Here is a 20198-nt window from a genome sequence, read left to right as displayed (position 1 = left end):
CCAATTGGCGACCAACAGATTAAAAGAGAAACTTACTTGAAAAATTATCAACAATAGGATGAATTTAATCAATAGTACAAGCGCTGGCATCACCTGCGTTTCTCTTTTCGCCATTCGTCGTTCAGAAACTCGACTGCGTAAAAAAATGGCAAATTCGATCGATTTGAAGGGGCAATTGGCAATGTTGCACGGTCTCAGCAGCTTTGTAATGTTGAAAGAAATCATTTTTGCTACTACACAGTCTCTTCCTTTACTTTCTACTTTAAACATTTGCCCAAAGTAGACTTTATGTCATTTTAGAGATCATTCCTTCGGACATGTACATACCTAATTTAGTGGAATTACAAAACATGGCACATGGAGAAAAAAGAGATTTTCTTCCCCGACATTTATTTTTGTAACTGACGGAGGGGCACGTTTTTTCGCGTGGCTAAATCCTACTAAGCAACCAATTCCTACACAACTTACATTTTACAAAAGAGGACGAGTCTATAAAAGAGCTCACGTTGGTTAGATTATTTCCCTAAACGCAATAATGATCTTTGAAACGCGAAGCGAGCTAAAGTGTTCAATTTTCGACCTGTCATGACCCGATCCATCCATACCAGATGTTGACAGTGAAAAATTCATTTTTCTCAAAATAAAAACATATTCGAGCGGAAATAACTTCACAGCCTTTCTTGTCTTACTATGGGCTACTTGTATGCAAAAATTGAGACAATTTGAATTTTTGACCCTTGCCAAAAAAATTTCATTTTTGTTTGACTTTAGCACGGATCTCCTCTTAAGCACTTTCTGCAAATTTTAAGGACTCCATGAAAGCTTTAATCTAACTAAGGCAAAGAAACAAATTTTGGTTAAAGGAAAATAGTGTACCGCGAGTAAAAAAAATAGCTAGACGATATTTGAATCAGCTCAGTGCACACGACTCGATGTTATTGTCTTTCCATTGACTAGATTTTGCCGCTTTAATCGTGGTGCGACTAAAATAAACCACAATAGACCACATCACAACAGGTTTACCGGCTAATCACCGGCTAATCACGTTCTCCCAACATTCTTGGTGGTTGCACTTCTTGGTTTATAAACTTTTCTCGTGTTCTTCCAACATCTTACGTAGTTTGTTAGCCAGTAAACCGATAGAAAGTAAGGCGTTTTACTTAATCATATTTGGTCACTGTTATCAATAGTAGTATAGGACTTGGGGCTCTAAAACCAAAACGCTAAAAATGGTAAAAAATCAAGCTTTACCAAAGCAATTTATATCATTCTTCAACCGATTCGCAGCGATTCATTTTCAATAGGCTCAGGGCGACTTGATTTTCACCCTCTATATAACCAAAAATAGTGAAAAATGAAGCTCTATCAAACTGTTTTGTATTACCATCAACCCTGATTATTCACAAAAAACACTTAAAGAAAACTCACGTTAACAAAATATTTAGCATAAAAATCAAAGTAAAACTTGTGAGTAAACTTCTTGAGTAAAGATTGCTAAAATATTTTACTCACAAAATAAAACTTGTGAGTAAACTTCTTGAGTAAAGATTGCTAAAATATTTTACTCACAAAATAAAACTTGTGAGTAAACTTCTTGAGTAAAGATTGCTAAAATATTTTACTCACAAAATTTATAATGAAATTTATAATGATGGAAATCATGAGAAAAAATGAAATCAAAATACACTTAAAGAAAAATCACGTTTACAAAATATTTAGCATAAAAATTAAAGTAAAACTTGTGAGTAAACTTCTTGAGTAAAGATTGCTAAAATATTTTACTCACAATAAAAATTAAAGTAAAACTTGTGAGTAAACTTCTTGAGTAAAGATTGCTAAAATATTTTACTCACAAAATTTATAATGAAAACACTTCATATTTATCATCCTATGATTGGTTGAAGGAAATCATACGTGATTCTCAAACAATAGCCTGTTATTTCAGTAATTTGAATGACGAAAATGAACTAATCCGCCCCATTCGAGGTCAACCACGCGGTACTAAGGTGGATAATAACCTCTCAGGAGATGCAGTGATCCCAGACATGTCCAGACTTGTCAGCGGGGAACCCCCTGGGGAACCAGGTATCATGCACTTTATATTTGAAAATACACTTAAAGAAAACTCACGTTAACAAAATATGGAATGTAATAAAGAAATTCATGATGCTTTAATAAAAGCGGAAACATATTGCTGTCCTTTCTGTGATAAAGTTATCCGGAAAAATAATAAGCCCATTGAAGAAAAATGTTGTGTGAATCAAAGTATTCGTTTAGATAATGGTTTCTTCGTTTGTATTAATTGTGGGCAAGTTCATAGCCAATATTTCAAAGATCCTACCAAATTCATTGATTTCTATAAAAATTGGTTCAAATTTAGCAGAAAATCAGTCTATAACAGAAAATACTGTGTAAAAAATATCATTTATGATATTTGTGATAAAACCTGCATTCAAATAAATAAAAACCACATAGACAAAATTATAAAAGTATTTGATCTCATTGAACAAGTTCAATCACAAATAAACAGTTCAAGAAAAAGAATGATATCATTAAAGTTTATCATTGGTAAACTAATTCATATGATGAATTTAACACCAAATGAAATAAAAAGTTTAAAATCAAAAAAGACTATCAAACAATGTGAACAGTATTGGGCCCAAATATTAAATCTCATCGGAGACAAAATCGTTTCAATCCTCAATCAACAAATTTCGAATTATAACTCAATAATAATTTATCTGCATCAGGGGCTAGATCAGTAACTACACCATCGATGTAGCTCATCATTTGTCGTAATGAATCGATGTCAAATTCACCACTTCTCAATGTATTTTTGATACTTATTAACAAATGTTGATAACTTTGGTAAGCATAGGTGCAATTCTGAATATTTAAATCTAGGTTTTTATGAGCCATAAATCCTTGGATAAGAACAGAGATTGTTGATATTGCAACTATTGAAATACCTCCTGTCGCTACAGCAGAAGCAATACTTCCTGTTGCAAATATGACAGATAGAGAGTTACCAATTAGTTTGATTTTCTTGAATCTTTTCATTAACTTTTTATAAGCCCAACATTTACGATGGTAAACCTTATAATAAGTTTTTAACTCTACAATTTGGTCTTCAGTCAGTTTGCTTGATATGTGATTCCAATTGAATATTTCCTTTTTCTTCGCAGTCATATAAATATTAGATATATTAATCTTGTTTTGCTAACATGATGTAACTGTTGTTTGTTCCATCGAAAAGTGTATTACTATTATCAGCCTGTATTTTTAGTGATGTATTTGCTTTGAAATATAACATTACTGTGTTGGCTATTGTCACCCAAGAACCTTTAGTGTTTTGGAGTTGAATATTAATATCACCGCTAGTAGTCATGAATGGTTTATCTAGAATGAACTTGAGATGTGACAAATGTGCACTTTTCACACCATCGATGAATGTGACAAGATACAAACCAGCATTATTGACAATTAGTTTTGAAGTATCGCTTGAATTCACTGTGAAATCAGCATTACTGCTTTGAGACACGTTGGTGCTATGATCTGATGTTCCATTCACATAAAAGTATACTCTCGAATTATTATCATGTGAAAGTTTGCCTCTATACCAATTTTTTTTTGTTGCATTTGTTAATGCTGTTTTACTTGCTTTAGTGTCAATGTTTGTTTGCAAAGATGTTTGAACATTGTCAACATATTTCTTAGTCGCTGGGTTTCTAGCCGTTGTTGGTTCTTTATTCAAAACTGCTTCTGGATAAATGTACAGTTTGCTATCGAACAACGCATACCACCTATCATAAACTTCAACTGGTATGTCGTTATGATATCCCTTCGAACCATAGATTAAAACCCATATATCTAATTTTTGGTCATATGCCTGGCCTTGTTTAAATTTAACTACAATATCCCACATCAAATAATTTGGTGTTGTATTGCTCCATTTAGTCATATGAACAAGGCTTTTAATATGATTTGAAAATCGATTTGATCGTTGTCTTGTAATTGTCTCAACAGAACTTGCAGCGGCCAGAGTTACTGAATTATATTCAATTTTACTGGATTCCCACCATATTTCACAAACAGCTGTGTATTCCGATTTTGCTGCACTGTACATATTTACTCCAAATCTGCTTGAATAATAACCTTTTGATGAATCGAGTTTTAGTTCAAATGGTTTTACCTTTTTATGGAAGTGATGAAAGTCTTTGTTAATCATTAATTTCCCAGTGATATCGTCTTCATCACTGAATTCGTTGCCTATAACACCATTCATGATATAATCCAGATCATTATTTAAATTGTTACTAATACTATGAGATAATTGGTCGTTCACAGATGTGTCTACATATGTTTTATTACAAAGATCACTTCCAGTTGTTGGTGATGCTGAATTAATTGCTTTATTGTTTCCAAGGTTGAGATTACCAGTCATAGATTGAGAACCATTTCTTAACATAACAGCATTTGAATCTGGCTTTTTTATTATATTTGTGATAAATGTTGTTGTATCAAGCTTTGCACTCAACCCATTCGTCACAACACTCACATCAGCCTTTTTATTGAGTTCAGTGTTGAACTTATTTAAATTAATAACACTGGTTCCATTAGCTGGTTGATCTGAAATGCCTGTTATTTGTCTGTTGAAACCACTAACACTTGTGAAATTTAAAGCCTTTTCAATATTACCACCTTTGGTTTTATCAAGATAATTACTTAAATCAACACTTCCAATATCATGTTTCTTGGCTAATTCAGTGTCAACATACGTTTTATTACATAAATCAGTTCCAGTTGTGGGTGCTGCTGAATTAATTACTCGTTTATTTCCAACATTAAGGTTACCAGTCATTGTTTGAGAACCATTTAATAGCATGACAGTAGACGAGTCAGGTTTTTTCACTATCTCATTGTTGAATGTTGTAGTGTCTAACTTTTTATTAAGTTCAGATGTGACATAATATTGATTCACAGCTGATGAAGTTTGAGATGGTGTATTACTTAGACCATTTATTTGCCTGTCAGTACCACTAACACTTGTGAAATTTAGAGCCTTTTCAATATTACCACCTTTGGTTTTATCAAGATAATTACTTAAATCAACACTTCCAATATCATGTTTCTTGGCTAATTCAGTGTCAACATACGTTTTATTACATAAATCAGTTCCAGTTGTGGGTGCTGCTGAGTTAATTACTCGTTTATTTTCAACATTAAGGTTACCAGTCATTGTTTGAGAACCATTTAATAGCATGACAGTAGACGAGTCAGGTTTTTTCACTATCTCATTGTTGAATGTTGTAGTGTCTAACTTTTTATTAAGTTCCGATGTGACATAATATTGATTCACAGCTGATGAAGTTTGAGATGGTGTATTGCTTAGACCATTTATTTGCCTGTCAGTACCACTAACATTTGTGAAATTTAAAGCTTTTTCAATATTACCACCTTTGGTTTTATCAAGATAATTACTTGAATCAACACTTCCAATATCATGTTTCTTGGCTAATTCAGTGTCAACATACAATTTATTACATAGATCAGTTCTAGCTGTTGGTGCTGCTGAATTAATTACTTTTTTTATTTCCAACGTTAAGGTTACCAGTCATTGCTTGAGAACCATCTAAAAGTAATACATCAGTTTTATTAGCTTTATTTACAACAACAGAATTGAGTTTTTGTAAATTGACTACATCTGTGTTATTTGTTGGATCAGCCACATTAATAATCTTGTTGTTTTGCATATCAAGATTACCTGACATGGGTCGTGTTCCATCAGTATGAAGATGATCGTCGGTATAAGCTTTTGTACAAGCATCTTGATTATCGTTTGGATTTTTCAAGTTCTTAAGTTGTTTGTTTTCCATGTCATAATCACCAGAAGCAGTCAATTTAAACCCTACACCTGGTAATCCTCGTTCACCTCTTGAAGTATCACTACCAGATGATTTATAATTTAATAATCCATTTGAATAACTCATTATATATATTAATTACATTATACTTTTTCATCAAAGTTCTTTGAAGTAAATTTTTTCATCTTATCAAGATATACGAATGAATAAGGCTCTTGTGTTGCTTTTTGATAACTATCTTGTGGAATTCCAGTTTCTCTACATATCATATTTTTTTCATTTTTGCTTGGAAAATCATAAATACAAAAATGACTGCAGTTCAGTCTTATATCCTTTGGTGTCTTATAGAAACTCTGACTTAAGTAAATAACTGAACAGTTCTTATGTCTTCCTCTGATGAAATATTCAATCAGTGGATTTTGTTTCTTTTCACACACAAAGTCATCAAATATAACAATTTTCTGTGATTCATTATCCATTTCAGTGACATGAATAATTTCATCATTGCTTACTTCAAGAATTGGGTAACCCACCTCTTCTGAAATAGGCTCAAATGTTTGCATCATATGTTGATATTTTGTTTGTTCAAGGTTTTTAGCATAAAGATATATTTTATCGAAATACAAAAGTCTATAGATCATATCAAGAAGCAAATTAGTTTTACCAGAACCACTTGGACCACAAATAAGCATTCGAAAACATCTATCTGGCATTAATTTATGTGCCTGCTTGAAGTTAACATTATTGTTATCTTCAACATTGTAATTAGGTATTCTCATTATAATATATACTTATATTATATATGAGTCTTAAAAAATGGCAAAAGTTAGCGAAAAGTAAAACTAATCTTGTAAACCAAATCAATAGAGTTCATGATGCTATTAAGAAAACTAACATCAACCAACAAACAAACCAGACATTATTTAAACAAATGTTTGAACCAGTGACTGGTAAATTAGATGAAGTTATTGAAAGTAATTTGAATACACCTCCAATTAGAAAAAAATCAAAGAAAAAAGGTAAAACTCCACACATTGATTATTACCCGGAAGTGGATCCGTTTGAAGGTATGGATGTAGAGGGTCTTTTAGATGATGATCGTGGATATGAACCATATGATGAAAAACAAATTCCAATATCACCACCACCTTATGCTTATAAGGAACCACCAGCAGTGGTGCGAAAAGTTAAGCCTTATGATGGTGATCAATCATTCGGTGAAATGTTGGATTCATTTGAAGAACCACCAGAGTATGACTATGAAGAAGACATTGATTATGGCCTACAAGATTCAGATGCCGCAAACATGATTTTAGATGAGCTCAATGTAATTAATTATGATATGATCTTGATAAAAGTTTATCAGAAATACCTAGTGAAAGAGGTAAAAGAACAAAATTAACCCGAATCATTAAATACGCTGAATCTCGAAGGAATCAATTAAAAGGATATAAAAGTGATGTTACCAAAAGATATAATAAAGGTGAAATAAATGATGCAGAAAAGCAATTAGAAAATAGAAAAATTGATATAAGACGCTCTGTGATAAACAAATATATCTCAGATAATAAGAAAAAGTTAAAGACTATTCAAGGTTCAGGTGTTCATTTTTACAATAATCCCAAACAGCTTGTGAAACAACTCGAACTCATCATTGGTGAAATGATAGCCGGCAATAATAGTATTAAAATGAGAAACACAGGCCAAGCTATTCTTGATACTCTCTTGAAGACATCAGTCATAAACAAGAAACAATACACAAAAATGTTCAATAATTATTTCAAAATATAATGTAACCATATCATATAATGGAGAGAGAAATTGTTTTGACAAGTTATAACAATAAATCTGGAAAAAACAAACCATCAGATTTTACAACTCGTTTTGTTCAACCTATAACTCTTGACAAAAATCGTCAGTATGTTATTGGTCTTAACAGAATTATAAACATGAGTTTCACATGGTTCAATGTCAACAGTTCACTCAATAACCGGAAGCTTAAATATAGTAAAGATAACGGTACATCTTTCACTGAAATCGAACTACCAGCCGGTGTATGGAGTTATGAAGATTTCGACAATTACATTAAATCTCTAACAAAAGACAATAACACTTATCCCACAACATTAGAATTTGATAAAACAATTTTTAGAGTTGAAATAACACTGGCTAATAATTATCAACTTGATCTTCGAGAGAGTAACTTTAATGAACTTATTGGATTCAATAAAGCATTACTTACATCAGGAACCCATGTTGGTGCAAAAGTTCCCAATTTATCACAAGATACTGATCTTCTAAACATTCATTGTGATCTCATTAATGAAAGCATGGTTGACGGCCAAGAAACAGACATAATTTACAGCTTCAGTACAAGTGTAATCCAACCATCATATGGTTTCACTCTTGAACCACAGAGAGTCACTTTTAGTCCAGTAAACAAAAGCAGAATATCAACCATTCGTATTTAGATCACTGATGGAAAACGAAGAACTATTGATTTGAATGGACAAGACACAGCTTTTTCACTATTGTTAAAACCACTCAATTAATATAACTAATTAATATAATGAGATTGATTGAGTACAAAAAAATTTATCATCCAAAATTGGGTCGTTTTGTCTATAAACACAAGGGTTCTGGTATCATTATTGATAATTTATTTAAACCAATAAAAGCCATATTCAAATCAGTTGTTAAACCATTTGCTAAAAAAACTCTTGATGCAGGTGTTTCACATGCTGGAGAACGTCTTGGAAAAGCTGTTTCTCAAAAATCTGGTGATTATATAATGAAAAAATTACATTCAATACGAAACACAAAACCAATAGAACCAAAACAAGAGAGTTCTGTTACAAAACCAAAACCAAAACAAGAGAGTTATGTTACAAAACCAAAACCAAAACAAAAAGAATCAACAGACATGATTCTAAATCGACTGATAAGTGGTGATGGAATAAGACGTAGAAAATAAAATAATCTAACATATAAATATAATGTTTAGAACAAGTGAATATATACAACGAAACGAATTAACTCGAATACAACTCGATAATGTTATTAGCAGCCCAGCTAATAATAATGCGCAATCTAAAGCTGATTACAAATTCACCGTCAACGATCGAAGTAGTTTTTTCGATTGGTATAATGCTTACTTTGAGGTCCAGTTTCAAGTTCAAAAGCTAGCTGATGGTACTGCTTTCGGAGCAGATCGAGTGTCAGTAATCAACGGTGCTCATTCACTTATTCAACATATGACTATTAAAAGTGGAGGCAAAATGGTTTACGATACGGATAATCTTCATAAAGTAGTCAACTTGAAAAATTTGATTGAATACAGTGATGATTTCTCAAGAAGCGTTGCCAAGAACAGTCTGTGGTACCTTGATACAGATTACAGAATTGCTAATGCAAATCAAAACGGTGGATTTGAAGCTCGACGATTGTTAACAACTGGAAACAATGATGTAAACGTAATCATTCCTCTCAACCGTTATTCATTTTTCGAAGAGCTTGAAGATCGTATGTTACCACCAATGCAATTACAGTTCACTTTAACTTTGTTAAGTGACGCAAATCTCATCCAAAAACTGGCTGCTGTTGATGATGGTCGTGTGGTTATTGATCGATTTTATTTATGGGTTCCACGATTGATTCCAAAAGATAGTCTTTATCAACAGTTTCTATCAAACTTTATGAAAGTTAATAAGTGGACTTATAATCAAGAAATGTTCCAACAATCAGCTGGTACTAGATCATCAGGCTTTTTTCAAATCAGTCCATCCATCGATAATGTAAAACATGTATTTGTCTATTTACAGAGAAATAAAGACAATAATGATGAGTTGAACCCATATGAATATGACACTTTCAACATTAACGCTGATCGTGGAAATGGTTCTTACCTTACAACTTGTCGTTTAGAATATGGCAATGGTGTATTTTATCCTGAAGTGGAATACGATAGCGAATCCAAAGTAAGAATATTCAATGATTTGATGAGTTATGCAATGCGTAAAAACGATTATAATTCAGGGACACAACTCAATCTAAGCAATTTCAATTCTCTTTTTGGAGTCATTTATTTCGATCTCACTTTTCAAACTGAAAAGGTTACAAGAGATCCCAAACAGCTTGTTTTCAGATACAAACTGAATGCACAAGCAGCTGCTGATAGTGTTTTTACAGTTAATGCTGTTGTACTCTATGAACAAGAAGTTATAATAAACAAAGTTGGAAATGAACTGTTGATTGTCTAAGACCACAATTGAATAGACTCCCCAGCTAAATGGCCTGACACCATTAATTAAATAGCTAAATGACCTGACACCATTAATTAAATATGTTTTATAATATGAATTGTATAACATATAATTATAATGGTACAGTTATTTGAAATCGATGTAAAACTATCACCAAATCAAAAAAAGAATTTGAGTAAAGCATATCATAACAAACAGTCAATAACATTGAGATTATCCTCAAACTCATTAAGTGGAAATGATAGACTCTTAGTTCCAAAAACAGTTATGAACAGATTACAAAAAAGTAAACAAATGAAAAAAGGTATGGATATAAAATTATCAAAAACAAACATTAGAAACCAAATTGGAGGCAGCCTTTTAACATCAATACTCGCTATGGGAAAAAGTCTTTTGCCAACCATTGGAAAAACATTAGGTCTTTCTGCTTTGGCTGGATTGGCTTCAGAAGGTGCTTCTCAAGTTGTTAAATCAATTTCTGGATCAGGTTTTCTCATACCACAGAATAAAATAGATCAACTCATTAAATACAAACATTTATTAAGTGAAAAACAGAAAAAGGACATTCTCGATGCTTTACAAAGTGGACGAGGTGTTTATATCATACCAACAGAGACTCAACATGGAGGAGCTATTGGGACTATCCTTGCTTCAATTGGTATTCCATTGGCTATTGACTTTGTTAAGAATTTATTTTCTGGTGGATCAGCTCCCAGATTAGGCCCACCACCTCCATTTATTGGTAATTGGCCAAATGGTAGAACTTATGGCAGAGGTAAAAAAAAATACAAAATTCCATAAAATAATCCCTTTAACAAACTTTGATCTACTTGAATGGTGCAAATATCTGAAAATTCCAATCAACAATGTTCTAAGCAGAGATGAAAAGGTTCCTCACAATCACAAACAAGCACTTTCCATTTACAATCTCGAACCATCTTACATGTCAGGATCACATTGGGTAACAACTTTTGTTAAGGATAATGTCATCAATTACTTCGATTCATTTGGAATGCCACCGTTTCAAGAAATGGTTTATCATGCTAAAAAGAAGAATATCACTTTATTACATCAAAACAATCAAATTCAAAACATTAAAACATCAACTTGCGGATACTTTTGTTTGTATTTCTTAAATGAGATGAACAAAGGTAAATCATATTTCGATCTTCTACAATTGTTTGATATACATGACACTATGAAAAATGAAAGATTCATCGCAAAGTATTTTAATTTAATATAAGTTATTTATATATGAAGTCTTATTGTGTAAAACAGAAAAAAGTTACTGAATGTGTCCTAGGAAGTGAAAGATATGAACCAACAAAAAATGGTAGAATGATGTTGAAATGTATTTGTTCAGACTGTGGTAAAACTAAAACAAAGTTTGTGGGTGGATCATTGTTTGATGTAGGAAACAGTCATTCAATAGGTGAAATGGTTTTCAAAGGATTGGCCAACAGTGGTGCTTATCTTGCCCGAAAAGGTGCTGCAAAAACTATCAAATCAGATTATGCCAAGAGTAAAATCAAACAAACAGCCAACAAATATCTCGATCAAGCTCTTGACAGTTTCACCAATGATCTGAGTAAAAAGATAAGTGGAGGAAACATTGATTATTCGCAATGGTTTCCAATGGAAATGTATTCACCACAAGGTGTTCATGATCCAACTAATCCACTTTACCAAGGAGGCGCTCTTGATATTCATAAACTCATCGGTAAATTACCTAAACCAAAAAGTGGTTGGACTCTTCCAGGTCATAAATACACAGGACCTTATAACGATCTTAACAAACAAGTCAAATATAATCCCACAACCGGTGAAATATTAGAAATATATGATAAACCCACTGGAAAGACTGATGCAATTGCTATGCAGCATGATGTTGATTACAGTGTTTGTAAAGGTGATAAAAAATGCAAAAATATAGCTGATCGTAAAATGGTTAAAGCATTAGACGCAGTACCATGGAATGAGCGTCAATGGGATCATTGGCTAGCTAGAAATGTCATCAATACAAAACAGAAATTAGGTCTTGGTGTGAGACAAAAAAACGTGAAAAGCCGTCGAGTGAAATAAATTGGCAAGTCAAATTAGCAAATGAATTACACAAACCCATCAAACGTAAATTCACTCGGCGGCGTATAATTGTAAACCACATCGATGAAATATGGACAGCAGATTTGGTTGAAATGCAGAAATTCAGTAAATGGAACAAAGGCTATCGATATCTTCTCATGGTTATTGATGTATTCAGTAAATACGGTTGGATTGAACCTTTGAAAGACAAGAAGGGTGAATCAATCACTGAAGCTTTTAAAAGAATATTCAAAGAAGGAAGAAAACCAAAGTTCCTATGGACTGACAAGGGCAAAGAATTTTATAATAAACATGTTGAAGAATTGTTGGATAAAAATAGTGTTAAATTGTATTCAACCGAAAATGAAGAGAAATCGTCTGTTGCCGAACGATGGAATAGAACGATTAAAAACAAGATGTGGAAACAGTTTACTATCCAAAGCAATACTCAATATCTCGACATTTTACCGAAAATTCTAAGTCAGTACAATAACACCAAACATAAATCAATAAAAATGACACCAACAGAAGCGTCTAATAAAAAGAACGAAGGAATAGTTTATTTTAATCTCTATGGTGATGACAATATCTTAACATCATCAAAACAACGTATACCAAAATATGAAATCGGTGATAAGGTTCGAATATCAAAGTATAAAAGACAAGTATTCGATAAAGGCTACATTCCAAATTGGACAGAAGAGATATTTATTATCGACAAGATACAGTACACGAATCCAATCACTTATCGATTGCGAGATTTGAACAACGAAGAAATCAAAGGAAGCTTCTATGGACCTGAATTATTGAAAGCCAAACAAGAAATATTTCGAATCGATAAAGTAATAAAGAGAGATTATAAAAATAAACGAGCTTTGGTTAAATGGAAGGGATGTAATAATAATTTCAACAGTTGGGTTTCTTTCAAGGATTTACAAGCTATCTAGGTTGCGTGTTTATAAAGCGTTGCCTTCGACACATGAAATAGACTGCACTCGTAGTAATTGCATACGTCACAGCACAGCTGTGCCGTGACGTCATATGTTGTTAGAGATCCATAGGAGAATCATACATCGGATTGAAATTTAAGATAATTATGTTTCAAAACGTGGTAATCAATAAAATCAATTATTTGGTTGAAATCATTGCTTACAATGTAATTATCTTTGTCCTCAACCCTCTTTCTGAATTGTACCTGTTCAGGTCTCATTTCAATCTTTTTACCCGGTCTCTTTAATTCACAGTAAATGACCTTTTCATTATGAATAATGATGATAAGATCAGTGATTCCTTTATGATACACCTTTTGCATCTTTTTATTACGACTTAGAAACTCCCCGAAAGTATGAACAATGAGAACATGTGGGTTATTCTCATAATGTTTAAAAACAGACATCATAAGATCGTATTCAGACATTATACTATATCATTATACTAAATTGTAATGCCCGTATGCGTAACTATTGATACCATCCTTGAGAATATATCGTTTATCATCAAAGCAACTTAATGATACTTTATTTAATTCATAACTACAGATTTCATGTTCGTTACTACGGATGGTTTTCATCTTGTGATGCATTTGTTTTGAATTGAATAGAACATCTTTGTAATTTTCATGTTTGATGTCTTTTTTAATCACGTTCTTCCTAACACCTTTCGCTGTACGACTGCCTTGATTATTATTCTTAATGTAACTATACATCTTCGATCTCAGACCAATAAATTCAACTACTGGAACTCCGGCAGCTTCATCTTTCATTTTACCAATCACTTTCTTGTTCTTTTTGTAAAAGTATGGAGAGTTTTCAGGATAATCACTGTTATCAAACGTATGTCTATCCTTCTGGAAGTCTTTGTATACATCGTCCGCTTCAATTTCATAAGTCAGTGAATCAGTGTCTGTAAATAATAACTTTGCTTTATTGCCATATCTTTGTTTGATGTAAACATAATGGAAATTATACATCAAAGTCTTTGAAAGATCAAGAATACACATACCAATATAAGCTGGTCTGTTTAAAGTTAATGTTTCTTTTATTTTGTGTACAGCAACCAGATTCTCATTGAATATTTTACTTGACACAAATGTTGGTCTAGATGCTAATTTCAACAACTTATTCTTGTCAGTGATGAGTCTTACATCAACACGCTTTCTAAGATTTTCCATCGTCTTTCCAAATACAGAATTATTCATTAATTTGAAAAAGTCTTTCTCGAAAGCATTCTTAGCTTGAGTTCTCTTTTGTGTATTAAAGTCGATGTATTGTTTTAACCAGGGTGACTGATTAAATTCAAGCGCTCTATGGATAGTTTTTAATTTCATTCCAAGATCAAGATATAACTGAAGATTTCGGTAATGCAGAACGTATTTCTCTTTGTTTGACAATGTTGGAATCAATTTTGATACAAGACCTGTTGATATGTTAAATTTCTCTGCGATTTGTTTACTGTATGGTGACAACATGTCTGGCGTGACTTTAATCTTTTCTGGTGCTAATGGATAATCATTATGCAAATCATGTAACTCTTTTGGGTATTCAAGATCAACTTCTAGTATCAATCCCTTTTTACTATTTTCTTTATATGAATCAAGGTTGAGTTTATCAATCTTCTTCCATTTGAATCCACCAGTCGGAAGATATTGTGACATAGCCCAACCATACAGATTATTTGCGTCAAGGTACATAATATACTTTGATGGTTCATTTTCATTGTAATCGTTCATGTATTGGTTGTTTGCTTTTCCATATCGATTCGCAATATAACTTGTACCACCTCTCATTCCTTTTTCAATAAACTGAAACATATCAATATCAGTCATTAATTCAAGTTTTATATTAGTCATTTTCAACATAGCGTCCCAAGATAGTCCAGGGCTTGTGAAATAGTGACAAGGGTCGAGTTTATAATATTGTTGACAAGTTTGTCTGAAGTTTTCAAACACATCAGCCAACAACAATATGTCAGATTTGAGGTATAAATCATGATAATCACCCATTGTTTTTAACTTGAATTTTTTCCATACATTCTGAGCATGTTTGTAATCATCATCTGAGATATGTTCATTATTCAGTATGCTGTAAAATTCGTCTTTTATTGGTAATTCTGTCTCATCGAATTTATCAAAGCTATCCATGTAATCATAAGGGTAAACACCTTTTCTAGTCATGAGCTCGAATTTGGTTTTCTTAAATTGTTCTGAGGTATATTTGAAAGCTTCTTTAGGCAGATTGTTGACTAGTTTATCAAGACTAGAACTCATGAACTGAAAACTGTCGATGAAAGTGAGATTATTTCCAAGCATGAAAGCCATATACTTTTCCATGTTATTTGGAATTACGTTAATGTTCATTTCACATTCTTCTCCTTTCTTGTTTGTATATCTGTTGTTCTTAACAATCTCTCCAATTTCTTGCATAATGAAATGTGAATCGTAACCTCTCAGATTATGAAATATCACAGGTATTTTATCACTGATCCGAAAATTCAAATTACAGTCTTGATGAGCTGAGCCTCTGAATTTTCCAGTGATGTGACAATGATCTCTCACTCTAATATCTTCATTGGTATACTTCTGTTCACAAATATGGCATGTATCAGTGTTTTGAATTTTTTTTTCATCTTCTTCAGTCATTTTAAGCGGTTTGTTAAATTTGGATTTGATAATCTTTTTACAATATCTTACCTCTTCAAGCATGTGTTCCATGAATTTATAAACAGCTTTCTCGCCACGATATATTTGAATAGGTTTCGTATAATTGTCATCGTAAGTGCAAACAACTTTGTAGCCATATCCACAGTCAGTATGTTTTTGATAAGCTTCAGTGAAAGATTTTACATCAGTTTGTTGACAACCTTGGACTTTTTCGGTTATTGCTTCAAAGTCAGCGTAGATTACAAATGGAAGTGGTAGTTGCTTATGATGATTATTGAATTTTAATATGTTGTGGTCTTTAGTCGGCATCTTAACAGCTTGAACTCCATTGATTAGGAGACAATTAGCTTTATGGTTAGTTAAGACTCTTTCAGAACTAAAACACTGTAAACAATACATACAGAAGTGCTTTCTCGCTTTATGTTTAGTTTGGCTATACATAAACCTATTAAAATCTTTAATTAGTATGTAATGTGAATTCTTATTTTCTTCTGTTATTAATAAAAGATTCATATGATTTTTATTCGTTTCCTTACTGATGTATATTGGGTATTTTTCTTTATTCTCATAGCCAAATACGTTGACGTTGATTTTATTTTGTTTTTCAATCTTGTTGATTTGATTAATAGTCACCGGAAATTCAATTCCTGTGTAATCTAATTTCTCAACAAAAGCTCTGTCAACTTTTTTGATCCTCTCAGGATACTTCTCTTGTGGATTTAAGTGTCTTATATGGCACCAGCGGAAACATTCATTATCTGTATTTTTTAGATTGATCAAACCTTTCATATGATGTCTAAGTTCTGATGGAAGCTCAATGTAAGATGAACCTTTGGTTGGATTATATTTCACAATATTTATGTAGTGATTATCAACTGATTGAATGCGCCAACCAGATCCTTCAGAAATCCATTGTGCGATTTGTAATGTTATATGTTCTTCTGTTAATTTTAAAGAGTCTACTATTTCTGTTCCATTTATTATTGTTTGGGGTTTGCTATTAAAGTATGCCGTTTTTGTTTGAACTTCATCACCAATATGTTTCTCAAAGGTAATTTTCATCGTCTCTGTGAATTTGAAACCTTTCATTTTGCCTAATACCTTTTTAAGATATTTACCAACAGCTAATCTTATGCTTTGCATTTGAAGTAATGGATCTTTATCATTTTTTATTTTTATTTCATATGATTTAGTATATCCTTTCAAGGCCTTATTTGTCTCATTGATTTTTGTTCTTGGTAGAGGAACAGGGTTTTTTGTTCTTGGTAGAGGAATAGGTGGTTTGATAATGTTTTCTTCATAATCTTGAGCCATCTGTTTCACATTTTTGAACTGTGGAGCGAATTTAATTTACGCTTCAATGTTTTGGGCTGATATTTTGGAACAGGTCTTAAATTCATGATTATTTCAACCAGTTGATCTTTTGTCAGATTCTGTAATTCGTTTCTATTCATGCCTATATATTGGTTAGATAATTTTTGTTTCATTTGATTTTGTGTATTCAATATTTCAAAAGTTTCCTTCATATTTTGTAAACGCGAATTTTCTTTAAGTGTATTTTGATTTTCTGTATTCAATATTTCCATAATTTCCTTCATATTTTGTGAACGTGAATTTTCTTTAAGTGTATTTTGATTTTCTATTTTGTTTAGAATTTCCATAATTTCCTTCATATTTTGTGAACGTGAATTTTCTTTAAGTGTATTTTGATTTTCTGTATTCAATCTCCTGAGAGGTTATTATCCACCTTAGTACCGCGTGGTTGACCTCGAATGGGGCGGATTAGTTCATTTTCGCCATTTAAATTACTGAAATAATAGGCTATTGTTTGAGAATCACGTATGATTTCCTTCAACCAATCATAGGATGATAAATATGAAGTGTTTTCATTATAAATTTTGTGAGTAAAATATTTTAGCAATCTTTACTCAAGAAGTTTACTCACAAGTTTTACTTTAATTTTTATTGTGAGTAAAATATTTTAGCAATCTTTACTCAAGAAGTTTACTCACAAGTTTTACTTTAATTTTTATGCTAAATATTTTGTAAACGTGATTTTTCTTTAAGTGTATTTTGATTTCATTTTTTCTCATGATTTCCATCATTATAAATTTCATTATAAATTTTGTGAGTAAAATATTTTAGCAATCTTTACTCAAGAAGTTTACTCACAAGTTTTATTTTGTGAGTAAAATATTTTAGCAATCTTTACTCAAGAAGTTTACTCACAAGTTTTACTTTGATTTTTATGCTAAATATTTTGTTAACGTGAGTTTTCTTTAAGTGTTTTTTGTGAATAATCAGGGTTGATGGTAATACAAAACAGTTTGATAGAGCTTCATTTTTCACTATTTTTGGTGATATAGAGGGTGAAAATCAAGTCGCCCTGAGCCTATTGAAAATGAATCGCTGCGAATCGGTTGAAGAATGATATAAATTGCTTTGGTAAAGCTTGATTTTTTACCATTTTTAGCGTTTTGGTTTTAGAGCCCCAAGTCCTATACTACTATCAATATCAATATAACACAATAGGACAAGCATAGGCATATTTTACAGGCATAATTCTGCAAGCACATATTCTTAAGCTTACTGAAAAGCATGATAAAAAATTGCTGACGTTGTTATTAATGAAGAAACACGAATTTTTATCAATTTATATTTAAATTCCAGAGCTAGAAATAATTTTCATGCAAAGGCCTCGAGTGAGTGAAATTACAATAATGCCATGTCGGTTACGGTCACGATCTAGTCGATTTCTTTGTTTGTTTCAGTCGATTTCTGCATTGAACCATATTTTCAACGCAGTGGAAGGCTAGTGACAGAGCACTTCGATGACAAACTAGAGCGCCCGAAATTGCATGAAATCATTTTCAAGGCCTCGAAAGAGTGCGATTACAAATTATGCCACGTCGATTTCGGTTACGATCTTGTCGATTTCTTGGTTTGTTTCAGTCGACTTTTTCCTCAATGGAGGGTTAGTGACAGAGCACTTCGATGACAAACCAGAGCGTCTGAAGTTGATTTGCTTAAATATTAAAGTGCCTTCCTCCATGCTTCATAAAATTTCTCATTCACCTACGCTCTTCATTTCCATGTCTTCGGATCTTCCAAATATGAATTTTCTTTTCGAAACGTCAACCATATCCGTTCATCTAAACTCACCTGGAACTCTTTGATAATACTAAACGTCGTATCAGGGAAGGAACAATGCGTCGTAGTAGCAATGAAAACTGAAAAAAATAAGCTGTCTTGCTTGGCGACTCACGAAATGCCACTAGAGCACGACAAGAGATTCCCCTTACTCAGAATCTTTTTATAAACATACGTCACAACGATCCAATTCTAGGAAAAGCGAAAGTGAGGTCATGGTGAATATTTATTTGCTTTGTTAAACCGCTGCCTGGGTAAGCACGCGCTAGTTAAAAATAAATATCATTAGGCAGACGACGAACTCGTAAGATTTAAAACACGGGGAAAAAATAAAATGTGTTGGACTATTTTTAACAGGAAACTATGCTCTAATTTTCGTTGGCATGCAAAATAACGAACTAGCTTTCTCGGAAACACGCCTAGTATTAATTATTTAAAGTTTCCCAGAAAACCCATAAGATACCTAGAAACAGCAGGTACTGGTGAAATTCGATATTCGCGGCGTACCGCTAAAGAAGACATTTCGACAAAATTAAAATTGAAACGTCTTGAGGCCGCATTCTTGGTCACCTATTCTTTTATCAAAGAAAATAGAACCTTTGTGAAAAAAGTAAGCAAGAAAGAAAGGAAGTGAAAAGGATGTTTTCTTCATGACAGTTGTAACGATTTTGAGATATAATTCAGTGTGGTGTAGTGAACATTTTATTAATGCTCAACGATTACCAAATAAATTCGGGCACAGAGAGAGGAAACGGACTTAATTGCTTATTGTGCTTCTGAGAAATCATCTCTTCTATGAGGTTAAAAAAAATAAAATCACTTTCTCCCTGCTGAATCTGAACTCAATACTGCAAGTTCATGAGTTCTCTAAAAAACAGTTGGACGCTGAATCTTTAAAACGATTATAAAAATGCGTATTATATGATTGTGTCAACTTCACATTACATGAGTTGCTACTTGGGTTGGCACATCATCAGTACTCCTGACAGGGTTATTCATTTCAACCAGCTAAATTCAAGATCTCACTCCGTTTAACTTGTAGTCAGATAAATCCTATTCTAATGGGATGCCTAGTTGATTGATCAAGAGTAAGGCGTTTTGCTTTATGATATTTGGTCGCTGATTTCATTATTAATAGAACACACTAGCACAGACACAAGCATTTTTTAAATGCATAATTGT

At 32.4% G+C, this 20198-nt stretch overlaps 3 protein-coding genes across 5 annotated transcripts in view; 1 reads left to right on the top strand and 2 right to left on the bottom strand.

The window, feature by feature from the left end:
- The window catches only part of LOC111346790 (3'-5' exoribonuclease HELZ2), a 62104-nt gene that overhangs the window by 40915 nt on the left and 991 nt on the right, over positions 1 to 20198 (bottom strand). Inside the window, exon 1 of one of the 3 annotated variants that reach the window (XM_088736288.1) lies at positions 19029 to 19183. The exons of 1 other annotated variant lie outside the window; for it this stretch is intronic. The gene's annotated coding sequence lies outside the window, so the exon portion shown is untranslated. Of the gene's footprint in view, positions 1 to 18941; positions 18963 to 19028; positions 19184 to 20198 lie in introns of those variants that run through there. One more of the 3 variants, XM_088736291.1, reaches the window with a different exon arrangement.
- Positions 8744 to 10184, top strand: LOC148721804 (uncharacterized). The gene has a single exon (XM_088736296.1). It carries the CDS (start codon positions 8861 to 8863, stop codon positions 10121 to 10123), a length of 1263 nt encoding a protein of 420 aa, XP_088592422.1. The 5' UTR covers positions 8744 to 8860; the 3' UTR covers positions 10124 to 10184.
- On the bottom strand, positions 12900 to 18935 carry LOC148721803 (uncharacterized). Its single transcript, XM_088736292.1, has 2 exons — positions 15897 to 18935; positions 12900 to 15008 (listed from the first exon to the last, which is right to left on the bottom strand). The coding sequence occupies exons 1-2, from the start codon at positions 17178 to 17180 to the stop codon at positions 13638 to 13640; spliced, it is 2655 nt and encodes an 884-aa protein (XP_088592418.1). The 5' UTR covers positions 17181 to 18935; the 3' UTR covers positions 12900 to 13637.

The sequence above is a fragment of the Stylophora pistillata genome, chromosome 10, assembly GCF_964205215.1.
Source record: "Stylophora pistillata chromosome 10, jaStyPist1.2, whole genome shotgun sequence".
In the NCBI taxonomy this organism is placed as follows: domain Eukaryota; kingdom Metazoa; phylum Cnidaria; class Anthozoa; order Scleractinia; family Pocilloporidae; genus Stylophora; species Stylophora pistillata.
The sequence above is the reverse complement of the archived record's forward strand: the minus strand, read 5'-3'. Positions and strand labels throughout refer to the sequence as shown.

Bases quoted from the DNA above. Each gene is read 5' to 3' on its own strand.
- LOC148721804 (XM_088736296.1), top strand. From the start codon at position 8,861: ATGTTTAGAACAAGTGAATATATACAACGAAACGAATTAACTCGAATA.
- LOC148721803 (XM_088736292.1), bottom strand. From the start codon at position 17,180: ATGGCTCAAGATTATGAAGAAAACATTATCAAACCACCTATTCCTCTA. The intron at 15,009-15,896 runs GTAAGATATTGT...GATATGTTTCAG, and splicing joins TGGAACACATGCTTGAAGAG to TTTATTGAAAAAGGAATGAG.